Here is a 16472-nt window from a genome sequence, read left to right as displayed (position 1 = left end):
TCATTCATTCTATTGTTTTGGTACCAACTAACCATCCCCACCTTTCTCTCAGCCCCCAGCTACCCTTCTCAGCCTCTGGTAATCATCCTTCTAATCTCTATTTCCATGAGGTCAATTGTTTTGACTTTTAAATCTCACAAATAAGTGAGAACATGTGAAGTTAGTCTTTCTGTGCCTGGCTTATTTCACTTAACATAATGATCTCCAGTTCCACCCATGTTATTGCAAATGACAGGACCTCATTCTTTTTTATGGATCCATTGTGTATATGTACATTTTCTTTATCCATTCATCTGTTGATGGACACTTAGGTTGTTTCAAAACATAGTAGATTCTTTTTTAAAAAACAATTATTTTCATAGGTTATGGGGGAACAGTAACTAAAAGGTGGTGTTTGGTTACGTAAGTTATGGGGGAATAGTAACTAAAAGGTGGTGTTTGGTTACATTAGTAAATTCTTTAGTGGTGATTTGTAAGATTTTGGTGCACCCATCACCTAAGCAATATACACTGCACCCAATTTGTCGTCTTTTATCCCTCACTCCCTTCCCACCCTTTCCCCCAAGTCCCTAAAGTCCATTATGTCATTCTTATGCCTTGGCATCTTCATAGCTTAACTCCCACTTATGAGGGAGAACATAAAATGTTTGGTTTTCCATTCCTGAGTTACTTTACTTAGAATAATAGTCTCCAATCTCATCAAGGTCCCTGTGAATGCCATTACTTCATTCCTTTTTATGGCTGAGTTGCATTCCATGACATATATTTATATACCACACTTTCTTTGTCCACTTGATTTATGGGCATTTGGGTTGGTTCCACATTTTTGCAATTGCAAACTGTGCTGCTATAAACATGTATGTGCAAACATCTTTTTCATATAATGACTTCTTTTCCTCTGGGTAGCTATCCAGTAGTAGGATTGCTGGATCAAATAGTAGTTCTACTTTTAGTTCTTTTTTTTTTTTTTTTTTTTTTTTTTTTTTTGAGACGGAGTCTTGCTCTGCCACCCAGGCTGGAGTGCAGTGGCCGGATCTCAGCTCACTGCAAGCTCCGCCTCACGGGTTTACGCCATTCTCCTGTCTCAGCCTCCGGAGTAGCTGGGACTACAGGCGCCCGCCACCTCGCCCGGCTAGTTTTTTGTATTTTTAGTAGAGACGGGGTTTCACCGTGTTAGCCAGGATGGTCTCGATCTCCTGACCTCGTGATCCGCCCGTCTCGGCCTCCCAAAGTGCTGGGATTACAGGCTTGAGCCACCGCGCCCGGCCCCTACTTTTAGTTCTTTAAGGAATCTCCACACGGTTTTCCAGGTGGTTGTACTAGTTTACATTCCTACCAGCAATGTAGAAGTGTTCCTTGTTCACTGCATCCATGCCAACATCTATTCTGATTTTTTGATTATGGCCATTCTTGCAGGAGTAAGCTGGTACCACATGGTGGACCAAATATAGTAGATTCTTAACCCATATTGACTATTATCATCATGATCAAACTCATCACCATCATTATCCATGTAGTGCTTGATCAGCCAGTGTATGGACTTTCTCCTCGCACTGCCCCCAGCTCTGACATAGTGTTTTCATTATCTATTGCTATGTAATAAATTATACCCAAACATAGAACTTTAAAACACAAGTATTTATCTCACAGTTTCTGATGGTTAGGAAGCTGGAGGCAGCTTAATGAGGGGATTTGGGAATAGAGTCTCTCATGAGGTTGCAATCAAGAGGTCAGCAAAGTACACTCGTGTTCATAGCAGCATTAACAATAACTAAAAGGTGAAAGCAACACAAGTGTCCATCCACAGATGAATGAACAAACAAAATGTGGTGTGTACATGCAAGGGAATATTACCCAGCCTTAAAAAGGAAGGACATCTTGTTATATGATATAATGTGGATAACCCTTGAGGACATTATGCTAAGTGAAACATGACAGTCATACAAGGACAAATATTGTATGATTCCACTTACATGAGATACCAAGAGTAGTTAAATTCAGAGACAGAAAGTACAACGGTGTTTACAAGGAGTTAGGGCAGAGAGTAATGGGAAATTATTGTGTAATGGGTATGGAGTTTAAGTTTGAGAAGATAAAAATAGTCCTGGAGGTGGATGGTAGTGATGGTTTCACAACATTGTGGAAATATTTAATCCCATTGGACTATACACTTAAAAACCATTCCAGTGGGCAAATTCTATGTTGTGTGTATGTTACCACAATAATTTAAAAAAGATATTAGCTAGGACTGCAATCATCTTAAGGATTGACTGAAGCTGGAAAATTGCTTAAAAACTCACAGTGGCTGGGTGCAGTGGCTCATGCCTATAATCCCAGCACTTTGGGAGGCCAAGGCGTGTGGATCAGGAGGTCAGGAGTTCACGACCAGCCTGGCCAAGATGGTGAAACCCCGTGTCCACTAAATATACAAAAATTAGCCAGGCATGGTGGAGGGTGCCTGTAATCCCAGCTACTCGTGAGTCTGAAGCAGAGAATTGCTTGAACCTGGGAGATGGAGATTGCAGTGAGCTGAGATCTTGCCACTGCACTCCAGCCTGGGTGACAGAGCAAAACTCTATCTCAAAAAACAAAACAAAACAAAAAAATTTCACTGGTAGTTTTTAGTAGACTTCAATTTCTCACTGGGTGTTTGCTAGAGTCTCCAGTTTCTCACTGTGTGCACCTCAAAACATGGTGGCCTGCTTCCCCCAGAACAAGGGGTCCGAGAAACGGAGAGAGAAAGAATATCCAAGACAGAAACCGTAGTCTTTGTACAACTGAATCTTGAAAGTGATATTCATCACCTTGACAGTATGCCATTGCTGTCACAGACCCACTTTGGTATGAGGTGAGAGGGGATTCCTCCAAAGGTGCAAATGCTAGGAAGTAGGGGTCACTGGGCACCATCTTGGATGCTGGATTCCACACATAGTTTTCAACTTCTCTGCTTTGGTAGTGAGAATATAAAGATGCAGTGCATTTGGCTCCATCTTCATGGTCCCACCCCAGTGATTCTAAGGACATCTTTCACCCTTTGCTTTTGTTTAGACTCTCTCCACATTCCCGATAACCACCCTCTGCTGTGTCCCAACCATCTTTCGGCTGCTTGTGCAGGAGGATCTGACCAGGTACAGCCCATCTGTTTGGTGCTTTGAGGGCCTAAGTATGTGACTATACAGCATGGGTATCCACACATACAAGTATCGTCTCATTCCAACTCTCTTTCTATCTTTCTCTGTCTCTATGTATTTTTCTGCCTCTTTGTCTCTCTCTCACACACACATTTATACACATACACATTGACAAGTCAACATACCTGTAAACCTCACAGATGCCCCTCAAGAACAAGCTTCTGGCCCCCAAAAATTTGCATCCAGATGGAACTAAATAGATTTAGGGCAGTCTGAAATTTTAGCACCTGAGATAGGCTTCTCACCACACCACACACCCATGGGCTATTCTCTCAGCAGTGTGTCTGCTACTTCTGTGAGGTGAGAGAAATGATTGGACAATTGTTAGCCACCTATGGAGTGGGGTTTGTGGCCAGGGCCCTCAGGTCTGGTGAAACTAACAAGCCCACACCACAGTAGATGCCCCAACTCTCAGCCTCAGACTCACCCCAGCCAACTGTTCTCTGACCACATGCCATTGGGCACCCAAGAGAAAGGGACAAGGCACTGATGATGGCTCCATCCTGGATGAAGCCAAAGCAACATCTTCTGGCAGAACAGGGCTAGTTGCTGGGGTATATGGAGAAAGGCCCACCGTCCTTCAGTACCCACCAACCCTGACCTGTTCTCCCTCTTTTGTCCTCCCCCAAGTCATGAGGAGTCATCCTCTCATCTTTCCTAATCACATGAATTTACCCACCAAGTGCCCAGAGGAGGGAGTTCTTACATGCTTCTAAAAGTGAATTCTTCTCCAATGTAAGAAGTTCATCCCATTTGTTGATCTGATACGTGCATCTCCAGATGATGATTTTGGCTGAAAGCAAGCTCCAAGTACCTTGTTAAGAACAATGTCGTTGCATGCCATTTGGTAGTACTAAGTACTTTATCAAGCCAATTTGATCTCCCCTCTCCTCCAAGACCGAAAATGTACTTGCAATCACTGAATTTTTTTTTTTTCTTTTAGTTTGGATGATTTGTTGAACAGAGAGGGCGTTTTGCAACATAATTAATCTGTAGGAATTTGTGGGATTCTTAGAGGACTAATTTTTATCTTTTCCATTTTCTTTTCTCTCCTTTCTTTTCCTTTTTCTTATTTATTTATTTATTTATTTCAGAGACAGAGTCTTGCTCTGTCGCCTAGGTTGGAGTGCAGTGGCATGATCTTGGCTCACTGGAACCTCCGCCTCCTGGGTTCCAGCTTTCCTCCCACCTCAGCCTTCCAAGTAGTTGGGACTACAGGCATGTGCCACCATACCCGGCTAATTTTTTGTATTTTTTTGGTAGAGACGGGGTTTTACCACATTGACCAGGCTGGTCTTCAACTCCCGAGCTCAAGCAATCTGCCCACGTTGGTCTCCCAAAGTGCTGGGACTACAGGTGTGAGCCATGGTGCCTGGCCTATCTTTTCAATTTCTAATTGATTTATCTATCCTTTTCAATCAGATTATTGTCCTAACCAATTTATGATCAATCAGTTTTTTTCCAACTAAATTATTTTGGCCAAGTTACCTGGAACTTATCATATTATGCCAAAACCTATTATATGAGCTTCTGATTTTATCCCAAACTCAGATAGGATGAATCTTTTAAAAATTATCTGTCCATGAGGAGAATGGTTGCAAAGCCAGAGGATGGACTCACTTAGAGCAGATTAAAAAGCAGGGCCATGTACCCTCTAGTGCCTGTGGGTGTTTGCGTCTGGGCAGTGGCACCAGAAGGCGGGTGGTATGAAGATCCTGACATAGGTGACCTTGTTTTCCTGCCTGAGAAAGGTACCAGTTTCAGAGCCTGCGGCACTGTCTGACTGGAGGAGAGGCCCTCAACCCTGATGTGAGGGAGAAGTGGAAACGCCGGACCGGTGTGGAGCTGTACGAAGGCTATGGCCAGTCTGAAACGGTGAGAACTGGAGGGGCCAGGTCCCCTCCAGGGCTTCCTGCCTCTCTAGCTGTCACCTCCCTGAAGCTTCTCAGGGACCACCCCACCTCTCCTCCACCCAGGGGAAAAGCTGATAACAAAACTCCATCAGCTTTCCTTCCCTTTTGATTTCCATATGTTCTCACTTATAAGCAGGAGCTAAGCTATGAGGATGCAAAGACATACAAAGTGGTATAAAAGACTTTGGAGACTCAGAAGGAGGAAGGTGGGAGGAGGGGTGTGAGGGTAAAGAAACTATATATTGGGTATAATGTACACTACTCAGGTGACAGATGCACTAAAATCTCAGAATTCACCACTGTAAATTCATCCATGTTACAAAAAAACACTCGTACCCAAAAAGCTATTGAAATACACACACACACACACACACACACTTCTTTAAAATTAAAAAAAATGGTACTTTAAAGTGCTTTTACAATTATACCATGACCAGCAAACCAGCCCTCACGGTTGAAGGCATTGTTTGTCTCTACCAAGACAGCCTACATGTGCTGCTGTTCAGAGTTCCAGATTCTAAGCAGCATCCTCTACAGTCATCTAGGAAGAGATCTGAGGATCAACTGAGTCTTTTGGCTCAGAGATGCACTAAGTTCTTTATGTTTGAGTGCCCCCTGGAGTGCCCCATAACTGTTTGTTGACTATGGAAAGAAAAGAAGAAAGGCAAGAAGGAAGGAAGAAAATAGGAAGGAAATGAAGAAGGAAGGGAGAGAGGAAATAAAGAGAAGAGAAAGGAAAGGAAGGAAGAAAGGAAGGGAAAAAGATGAAAGGAAGGAAGGAAATAGTGAAGAAAGAAGAAGGGAGGACAGAGGAAAATAGAGAATGAGATAACGGGGAAATGAATGAAATAAAAGAGGAAATAAAATGAAGGAGGGAAGGAAAAAAACAGGAAAGGAGAAAGGAAAGGAAAGAAGGAAAGGAAGGAGGGAGGAAGAAAAAAGAAAAAAAGGAGGAAGAAAGGAGAGAAATGGAGAGAGGAGAAGGGAAAGAAAGAAGAAAGTGAGGGAGGAGAAAAACGAGGATGAGAGAAAGAGTTATCAGGCAGGGCGAGAGAAAGGCATGGCCCAGGAGAGAAGCTAAGTGGAAAGGCTCTTCTTTTTTTTTTTTTTTTTTTTTTTTTTGAGACGGAGTCTCGCTCTGTCGCCCAGGCTGGAGTGCAGTGGCCGGATCTCAGCTCACTGCAAGCTCCGCCTCCCGGGTTTACGCCATTCTCCTGCCTCAGCCTCCCGAGTAGCTGGGACTACTACAGGCGCCCACCACCTCGCCCGGCTAGTTTTTTGTATTTTTTAGTAGAGACGGGGTTTCACCGTGTTAGTCAGGATGGTCTCGATCTCCTGACCTCGTGATCCGCCCGTCTCGGCCTCCCAAAGTGCTGGGATTACAGGCTTGAGCCACCGCGCCCGGCCGGAAAGGCTCTTCTTTATCCGTACTGCTTTCTCCCCAGGTTGTCATCTGTGCCAATCCAAAAGGCATGAAAATCAAGTCTGGATCCATGGGGAAGGCATTCCCACCCTACAATGTGCAGGTAGCAGCCTCCCCCAACTTCTGGCGAGGCCTGGCGTGGAGAGAAGACACACAGGCCTGGCTGGCACAGGCCTCTGGGCTGCTGCAGTGGCCCAGGGTGTAGACACTCATACATGCATCTCTGTGATCTCCCTGCCAGATTGTGGATGATGAGGGCAATGTCCTGCCTCCTGGAGAAGAGGGGAATGTTGCCATCCGTATCAGACCCACCCGGCCCTTCTGTTTCTTCAATTGCTATTTGGTAAGGGATGGGAACAGCCGTTCTCATGATAGTGACTGTGTGCTAAGCATTGTGCACCACACTTTGTAAATATCTATTTGTTTAACCCTTACAATGACTGCATGAGGTAGGTTGTTACTATTATTAGTAAAGTTATGTTATTGATAAGGAAGACTATTATTGATAAGGAAGCTGCTACAAAGGGGAAGTGACTTATCCAACATCATGCAACTAGTATAGGCAGGGCATGGGATTTAAACGGGGTGTGTCTGAAAGCGCAAACATACAACATGAGGGCAGCACCGTTGTTTTAATGAGGAGAAAATCGAGGTGCAGTAAAGGAAAGGAGCTTCTGAAGGTCAAACTGCAGCCGGGTGCGGTGGCTCACACTTGTAATCCCAGCACTTTGGGAGGCCAAGGCAGGTGGATCACCTGAGGTCAGGAGTTCAACACCAGCCTGGTCAACATAGTGAAACCCCATCTCTACCAAAAATATAAAAATTAGCCAGGCGTGGTGGCACGTGCCTCTAATCCCAGCTGCTTGGGAATCTGAGGCAGGAGAATCGCTTGAACCGGGGAGGAGGAGGTTGCAGTGAGCCGAGATCGCAGCACTGCACTCCAGCCTGGGCGAGGGAGCGAGACTCCATCTCAAAAAATAATAATAATAGTAAATTAATAAATACATAAAGGTCAAACTGCACTGTTGTGTCAGAGCTGTCTTCAGGATTCTTTTTGTGGTTTGCTAGCAGGGCACAAACCTGAGATTTCAGTCCAAGTTTCTGGGATAATTTAGTAATTGCTTCTCTTTTGTATTCACCTTGGCTGGTGTTTATGTTGGGCTTTCTTTTCTTCACAGCTTTCTCTATAAAACCCTCAGATCTGACTGTGCACTAGAAACTCCTGGCAAGCGTCAGTTATTGCTGATGCTTGAGCCCCACCTCAGGCTAACTAAAATCAACATTTCTGGTGTGGATCAGTTTCCCAGGTGATTCAAATGTGCAGCCAAGCCTGAGAGCCACCGCTTAATAGAAATGCCATCTCATGTGTCTACTAAGCTGTCAATCAGCTACAGAATTAGAAGGAGCAGAAACAAACCAGTCCATTTGTTTTTGGAATGTTGCATTTTAATAGTTTTTCTGTGACTACAAGAGAAATAATCTTTTACTTTATTTTGTTTAAAATTACAGAAACTTACAGAAACCCACAACATAGTAATCATGCCAAGCTGAGATCATGTTAACATTTTAATGTATTTTTCTGCTAATCAGTCTTGGAAACAATAGTAAATCTTTGACCCCACTGAAAAATGTATTCATTCATTATTTATTGTCTACTTCGTGCCACTCGGTGTGGAGCAGGACTCTGGTACTTACTGCACTTGTACACATTCTTTCTGGTTGTGAGATCATTCCACTGAGTGTACTAAAGTAATTTGAAAAGTTATTTGCTAGACAAGAATCTTTAATTTTTTTGACTGATTCTTTCCATCACCTGTACCAACAGTTAGTTTTCTTTCCAGATCTTTTTTGTTTCATTTTGTTTTGTTTTGCAACACTGTCTTCTCACTCTGTTGCCCAGGCTGGAGTACAGTGGTGTGATCTTGGCTCACTGCACTTCCGCCTCCTGGGCTCAAGCAGCTCTCGTGTTCCAGTCTCCCGAGTAACTGGGACTACAGGCGCACACCATTTCACCGAGGTAATTTTGGTATTTTTAGTAGAGGCGGGATTTTGCCACCTTGGTCAGACTGGTCTGGAATTTCCGGCCTCAAGTGATCGCCCTGCCTCGGCCTCCCAAAGTGCTGGGATTACAGGCATGAGCCACAGTGCCCGGCCCAGCTCATTCTTAATTAAGGGAAAAATATTAAATCTCTTCTGTGAGAATCATGAAACGTGAAAATTATTACAGAGAATCTCAAACCAAAATTGTTCTGTGATTTTTGATAAGCTAAGCTCATTCTCCCCCCACAATAAACATAAACATTTCAAATTCATGTTGGTCATTCCCATTTAGTGGAATTGCACATGTCAGTTACATGAATATGCCCATGTCAACTTTATAACCCATATAAGGAATGTGCTTATTTTCCTAGGGAAACAAATTGTCAAATGCACAAATATTTGTTATAGTGCTGGCTGTTTATAACAGATAAAAAAGGTGGAGGGACTATCTAAATTTCTAATACCAGAAATTAGTTATGTAAAGGATTATATTATATTATAGCATTGTGAACAAAAGCCAAAAAAAGAAAAGAAAAGAAAAGAAAAAGAAAGAAAGAAAAAGAACAAAAAGGAGAAAAACAAGAGAGAAAAAAATTTTAAAAAAGAACCCAAATTTCTAACACAGGAATTTGCTCAAATAGCTAATATCACCACCACACAGAAATATTAGGCAACTATTTAATACAGTTTTTTTGGGAGCAGGGTCACATTCTGTCACCAAGGCTGGAGTGCAGTGGCACAATCATGGCCACTGCAACTTCGACTTCTTGGTCTCAGGTGATCCTCGCACCTCAGCCTCCCGAGTAGCTGGAACTACAGGCACACGCCACCACACCCGGCTTATTTTTTTTTTTTTGTAAAGATGGAGTTTCACCATGTTGCCCAGGCTGGTCTTGAATTCCTGGGCCCAAGTGATCCACCTGCCTCAGCCTGCCAAAATGCTAGGATTACAGGCAGGAGCCACCACACCCAGCCTATAGGAGTTCTTAATATATTCTTTATATTGGTCATTTGTTATAAGAGTTGCTAATATCTTCCTCCCCAGTGGTAGCTTATCTTTTCACTTTCTTTCACTTTCTTTAAGGTATTTTTATTGAACAGAAGCGTTTTATTTCCATGTCATCAAATCATTAAGTTTTTAAATGTTATGGATAGTGCTTTTTGTGTCTTATAAAATCATTTTCAACTTTGGGGTAGGAAATACACATATTCACCTATAGTTTCTTCCAATAGTTTTATAGTTCTGCTTTTGACATTTAAGTTTATAATCCATCTGTGGTTGATGTATGCATGGTATGAGATAGGGGTCTATTTTATTTTTTTCTATATGAAAAACCAATTTGTTGAATAAATCCTCCTTTTCCCAGTTATCTGTCATGATAATTTTGTCAGATATAAAAGTGTAATACAGGCCAGGGGTGGTGGCTCACACCTGTAATCCCAGGACTTTGGGAGGCCAAGGCGCGTGGATCACCTGAGGTCAGGAGTTAGAGACCAACCTGACCAATATGGAGAAACCCCATCTCTACTAAAAATACAAAAATTAGGTGGGTATGGTGGTGGGCACCTGTAGTCCCAGCTACTTGGGAGGGTGAGACAGGAGAATTGCTCGAATCCGAGAAGCAGAGGTTGCAGTGAGCTGAGATCACACCACTGCACTCCAGCCTGGGCAATAGAGTGGGACTCCATCTCAAACAAATAAATAAATTTTTGAAAGTTTGATACAGTCATAGTTAGGTTTTGGCACTTTCTTGTATTTCCTTGATCACTTACTCTGTCTCCATACTGATACCATAAAGTCTTATCCACAAAAGCATTACCATAAGTCTTCATATGTGGGAGAATGACTCTATCCTTGTTTTTCAACTTATTTAGAAGTGTTGTACCTAGTCTTAGCCCTTTGCTCATTCATTCACATTTTAGAATCAACTTGTCAAGTTCCTTGGAAAATGTTTGCTAGCATTTTGACTAGAATTGTATTGTCTATAAAATGACTTAGGGATAATTGACATCTCTATTAATTAAGTCTATCTTGTTTTGTTTTGAGACAGAGTCTTGCTCTGTCACCCAGGCTGGAGTGCAGTGGTATGATCTTGGCTTACTGCAGCCTCCGCCTCCTGGGTTCAAGTGATTCTCCTGCTTCAGCCTCCCAAGTAGCTGGGATTACAGCCACCCACCACCACACCCGGCTAATCTTTGTATTTTTAGTAGAGATGGGGTTTCTCTATGTTGGCCAGGCTGGTCTTGAACTCCTGACCTCAGGTGATCCGCCCGCCTTGGCTTCCCAAAGTGCTGGGATTACAGGCATGAGCCACTGCACCAGGTCGATTAAGTCTTTCTTTCATTTATTTATATCTTCTTTAAAGTTGTGTAGAGTTTTAAGTTTTCTCCATACACAACTTAGAGATTTTGTGCTAGATGTATTTTTAGGTATTGGTAGCTTATATTTTTTTCTTTTTTCTCAGAAGGTACTTGTTGAATTGAGATATAATTTACCTACAATGAAATTCACCCATGTTACGTGTGCAGGTTGATGACTTTTAACACACATACGCCCCTCTGTAACTGCCACCACAGTCTAATATGGAACATTTTTCACCCTCAAATCCTCTCTCATTCCCCTTGACAGCCAATCCTCTCCACTCCAGACCCAGCAATTGATAAATTGTTTGTTGTCACTATGTAATAATTTTGCATTTTTAAAAAAGAACTTCATATAAATGGAATCACAAACTATTCAAATTTGTCTGTCCGGTTTCTTTTACTCAGTATGATGTTTCTGCAAGTCATCTGTGTGTTTTCATGTATTTTTATTGCTGAGTAGTAGCTTTTTCTTTAAAACTTTGAGAATCAGAGTTTGATTGCTTTTCTTTTTCCTCTACTCTTGCCCCACACCAATGGGCTTTTTGGTGAGCCCTTCTCCCTCCCTTCCGTCCTTCCTTCCGTCCTTCCTTCTGTCTTTCCTTCCTTCCCTTCTTTCTTTCTTTCTCTCTCTCTTTCTTTCTTTTCCTTCCTTCCTTCCCTCCTTCCCTTGCTCCTTCCTTGCTTCCTCCCTCCCTCCCTCCTTCCCACTCTTCATTCCTTGCTTTTCTTCTCTCTTTCTTTTCTCCCTTCTCTTCCCTTCTCTTCCCTTCCCTTCCCTTCCCTCCTCTCCCATCCCTCCCCTTCCCTCACCTCCCCTCCGCTTCCTTTCCGTTCCTTTTTTTCCTACTTGGAGTAGCCCAGGCTGGAGTGCAATGGCACAATCTTGCAGCCTCGCCCTATAGCCCAGGCTGGAGTGCAGTGGCAGAATCTCAGCTCACTGCAACCTCTGCCTCCCGGGTTTAAGCAATTCTCCTGCCTCAGCCTCCCGAGTAGCTGGCATTACAGACATGCACCACCACACCCAGTTAATTTTTTTTATTTTTAGTAGAGGTGGGGTTTCACTATGTTGGCCAGGCTGGTCTTGAATTCCTGACCTCAAGTGATGCACCCACCTCAGCCTTCCACAGTGCTGGGATTACAGGCATGAACCACCACACCCGGCCTAGCCCTTCACTTTCTACCCTCAGTGATTCCCGAGTGCAAAGAATATTCGTGTGTTCTTTTGTCCTAAAAAACACAGCCAGTGGCCCTGTGGGGCCCTTCTAAGGATGGTGGTGGGTGGCTGCCCTTAACCGTTCGCTGGCAGTTGATTCCAATCAAAAGAGGGAAATCCCACAACTAAACAGGGCCATAGCTCCCTGTCCATTGGGGAACTCTGGGCAGCCTGGACTTTAGGAACTGCTGAACTTTCTGTTGCGTGATCTCCAGCTTCCTACAGGGGGCTACCGGCGCAGTAACTGGCCTTAGTGGCTATTCCCAGAGGGTCCTTCACGGGCTTTCTTTGTCTTTCAGGACAATCCTGAGAAGACAGCTGCATCAGAACAAGGGGACTTTTACATCACAGGGGACCGAGCTCGCATGGACAAGGATGGCTACTTTTGGTTCATGGGAAGAAATGATGATGTGATCAATTCTTCAAGGTCAAGTTGTCTGCACTTTCCTCCTCCCTTTGAAGTTTCATGGGGGTTGAGGGAAGTCCACTTGGAAGAGTTTGTTTTTCCCTTCCAGCTACCGGATCGGTCCTGTTGAAGTGGAAAGCGCCCTGGCAGAGCATCCTGCTGTCCTGGAGTCGGCCGTGGTCAGCAGCCCAGACCCCATCAGGGGAGAGGTAACCAGTGCACCCAAGAACACGGCCTCCTGCTTCTGTACCTATTAGCACCCAGCAGAACAAGCAGGAAGGCTCAGATTGTCCTGTATTTCACCTCCATCCATGTGCCACAAAGTTGAAATGCCACCATCAGACACACATTGCCTTCATGTCTTTAGAGATACAATTACTCTCTAAAGGGACATAACGGGAAAACACCAAGACTTTGCTTTTTAGCAGACACAACTGGGTTCCAAAGTGGCTGGCTATGGGGCAGGAGATCTTAGGGGGAGGTGCAGGCTCTGTTATCCATCCTGTCTAATAAAAAGTCATTTTCTATTTGCAGATGAGGACATAGTGAGCACACCAGTCACAGTTTGCTGATGGCTGTAACCTGAGAGGAATAGGATATGTATCCAAAATGACCTTGATATACCAGAAAGGTAGACCAAACTTAATAAGCTGGGCTTTCATAGGAGAAATCTTTTTTTTTTTTTTTTTTTTGAGATGGAGTCTTGCTCTGTTGTCCAGGCTGAAGTGCAGTGGCACGATCTTGGCTCACTGCAACCTCCGCCTCCCAAGTTCAAACGACCTTCCTGCCTCAGCCCCTCTCCCAGTAGCTGGGATAACATGGAATGTGTCACCATGCCTGGCTAATTTTTGTATTTTTAGTAGAGACAGGGTTTCACCATGTTGGCCAAGCTGGAGTCTTAAACTCCTGACCTCAGGTGATCCACTCACTCTGGCCTCCCAAAGTGCTGGGATTACAGGCGTGAGTCACTGTGCCCAGTCAGGAGAAATCTTCCTGTGGGTCCCAGAGGAATACATAGTATGTGAAAGATCAGCTTACAGGCAGACTTAGCTACTTTTCACTGGCTTACATCCAACATAATCCTAAAGCACAAGTTACCTTTTGTAAGTTAGTGCAACATTCTCAGAAGCATCAGGACCGCAGGAAAGATTCTCAAAGTCTGGTTCTTGGACTGCTTGCAACTGTATCGTCTGAGATTCTTGTTTAAAATACAGATTTGTAGACCTAAAGTCAGACTTACGGAATCATCATGACTGGGAGCCCAGAGAATCTGCATTTTAGCCAGCCACTCCTGACCAAGTGATTCTTCACTAAAATCAGAGGCCGTTTAATATAGAATAAGGGAGGTGTGGAGTCCCATTGATGTGCTGAAGAAATCACACCTGAAACGTATGACTAGTTCTGTATGCCATGAGTTAACTGGGATTGTGACAAATGGCTGTGTGCTCAAACTTAATCCATGTACACTGCTTAGAACTGAGTCTGGTGCGCAGAAAGTGCCCAACAAAGGTTTAGTAGTTACAGTAGTAAGAGGAAGCTCTTCCTAAAAGCATATCTGTCTGAATCTGTTTGTTGTGCTTGAGTCTGGGACACTTCCTCCTCCCTGGCATAAGACAGCCTGAGGAAAGATGTGGGCAGAGAGACCCAAGGTGTAGAATGTCCTTTGGAATGTCTGGAACAGAAGTGGTGCAGTTCAGGGTCTGCTGATTGCAAATGTTCATCCATGCAGACCCCCAAATACCTAGTTCCCCTTGAAACTGACTGCATTTTCCTCAGTCCCACCTGTTCAAACCCATACCTACCTACCTTGTTAGGAAAATCTGGAAGTAAATGGCCGTAGGAGTTTATGAACCTCTTTTCTCCAAAATATTTGCTTCTTAAGAGAAGCAATGTTGGCTTCAAATGGTGTCATTCCAAGTATGGGGAGTAATTTGAGAAATAGGTAGGAGTTTGAAATCAACCCACAAAGGTCAATGCTTCTAGTAGTCACACCTGGAAAGGCCAGCAAAAGAAAAATTGATGTTGTTTGTGTCACTGGCTGTGCCCAAAAAACTAGTAGAACTTTCATGGTGCAAAGGTAAATGTAGGCACTTATTCAAGAGTCACTTAAGGAGAAAAGAGTTGTTTTACAAAGTCTGATCTTTTCTGGGTATTTGTTTTGCTGCAGGTAGTAAAGGCATTTATAGTCCTTACTCCGGACTACTCCTCTCATGACCCAGAGGCACTAACGCGGGAACTCCAGGAGCATGTGAAAAGGGTGACTGCACCATACAAATACCCCAGGAAGGTAAACATCAGGGTTTCCAGGGTACAGTGATCTGGGAATCAGATGGGCACGCTCTCCCTGGGCCCCAACTCAGGGCCAGGCCCTGTGACAGGCTCTGGGGATATGGAGAAACTTGTAACCCTGGCTGCTGCTTCAGTTTTTTTCTGTATTTCTTCACTTGGGTTCTCCCCAGAGCACATTTTGTTCTTGCTCTAAGAACAGCCCGATCCCTACCTAAATCAAAACAAGAAGTGGTGCTCAAATGCTGTCAAAAAGATCCTGTGCTCCAGGCTCCAGCTGTTTTGCTCCTGGCAGTTTAGGGAGAAACCCTGAATCAAGGACAGGCAGACAGTAATGGCTCTTTCAAAACAAAAGTCTTTTTGAGAAATGATGATTTCCAAGTGTTTTTTGTTTTGTTTTGTTTTGTGTTTGGTCGCTAGGTGGCCTTTGTTTCAGAACTGCCAAAGACGGTTTCTGGAAAGATCCAAAGGAGTAAATTGCGAAGTCAGGAGTGGCGGAAATGAGGTGCAACCCCAGGAAGGCCCCGTAGACCTCCGAATGCTCCACGAGAAACTAATGGATCACTGGTCAGCCCCCATGGGGAGCATCATCTCTTCAACCCTAAAGATGTCAAAGGCGTGCAGCTTCCAAACGGCATCCCCAGGATCACTGTGCAATGCTGGAAAGAGCAAAAGAATATCATTGGCTCCGACCACATAGATGCTGCACAGCCTAGCCAATGCTTGGTGGTTTGACTTCTCCCTCTGTCTCAGGGGAGGCTCAGCGTCTGCCCACTGGTCTCACTAAGAGCTTCACATATCCGTTTGTAGGACAGGTTACCGGAGCCGTGGGGCACTTGTGGGTACTCATTCTCTACCAGTGGGAATGTAAAGGCTTCACCCTTTGTGTGCAACTATTTGGTAAAAGTATGCAGGACCATAAAATTGGCAATATCCTTTAGCTCAGAAATTCTACCTTCCTAAGTCACCACAAAAGAAAAAAATCAAAATGCAGAAAATGTGTGGTGCACTAAGATGATCACGCAGCATTGTTTAAAACTAAAAAAAAAAAAAAAACTAACATCCAAACAACAAGGAAATGATTAACAAAATTGTAGTACATTAACTCAATAACATATAATGTGGCCATTAAAATATTTAAGAGCAGTTTAGTATGTCTTGGGAAAAGTGTAAGCTATATTAATTTTAAAAATCAGAATAAAAATATTTGCATACTGGAGAATCCTAGCTCTGAAAAATAAAGGGGAAACTAGTTAATTGTAATTTTCCTGGAGATTGAGGAGGGAGGGAGAGAAAATAATGGATGGTAGTTTTTCTTCTTCCTTTTTCCACTACATTTCTGTATTTTCCAAGTTTTTGTACGAAGCACATACAGCTATTTAAATGAAAAAGTTATGTTAAAGAAAGCACAGGCTGCTTCATGTCTAGTTCTTCCTCCACATACTCACACATCATTCCCAAAGGCTACTGTATTCTGTCTGTATTAGTCAGCATTCTGCAAAGGAAGAGAAGCAATAGGACATACACAGACATAGGAGAGGGGATTTGTGGTGGGAATTGGCTCACTAGATTTTGGAAGCTGAGAAGTTCCACCATCTGCCATCTGCATGCTGGAGACCCCAGGAAGGCCCGTGGT

At 43.6% G+C, this 16472-nt stretch overlaps 1 protein-coding gene across 2 annotated transcripts in view; it reads left to right on the top strand.

Moving 5' to 3' along the window:
* Positions 1–15892, top strand: part of ACSM5 (acyl-CoA synthetase medium chain family member 5) — a 31749-nt gene extending 15857 nt beyond the window's left edge. The window contains exons 7-14 of one of the 2 annotated variants that reach the window (XM_033217838.1): positions 3049–3128; positions 4943–5066; positions 6550–6630; positions 6769–6870; positions 12444–12571; positions 12660–12759; positions 14718–14837; positions 15273–15892. In XM_033217838.1, coding sequence (XP_033073729.1) covers positions 3049–3128; positions 4943–5066; positions 6550–6630; positions 6769–6870; positions 12444–12571; positions 12660–12759; positions 14718–14837; positions 15273–15536 — 999 coding nt within the window. In that variant the 3' untranslated portion in view covers positions 15537–15892. Of the gene's footprint in view, positions 1–3048; positions 3129–4942; positions 5067–6549; positions 6631–6768; positions 6871–12443; positions 12572–12659; positions 12760–14717; positions 14838–15256 lie in introns of both variants that reach the window. The other variant, XM_033217840.1, reaches the window with a different exon arrangement.
* Positions 15893–16472: the final 580 nt, after the last annotated feature.

This window comes from Trachypithecus francoisi, unplaced genomic scaffold (genome assembly GCF_009764315.1).
Source record: "Trachypithecus francoisi isolate TF-2019V2 unplaced genomic scaffold, Tfra_2.0 Lachesis_group10, whole genome shotgun sequence".
Taxonomy (NCBI): domain Eukaryota; kingdom Metazoa; phylum Chordata; class Mammalia; order Primates; family Cercopithecidae; genus Trachypithecus; species Trachypithecus francoisi.
Note: the sequence above shows the minus strand (reverse complement) of the source record. Positions and strands in the feature narration are given on the sequence as shown.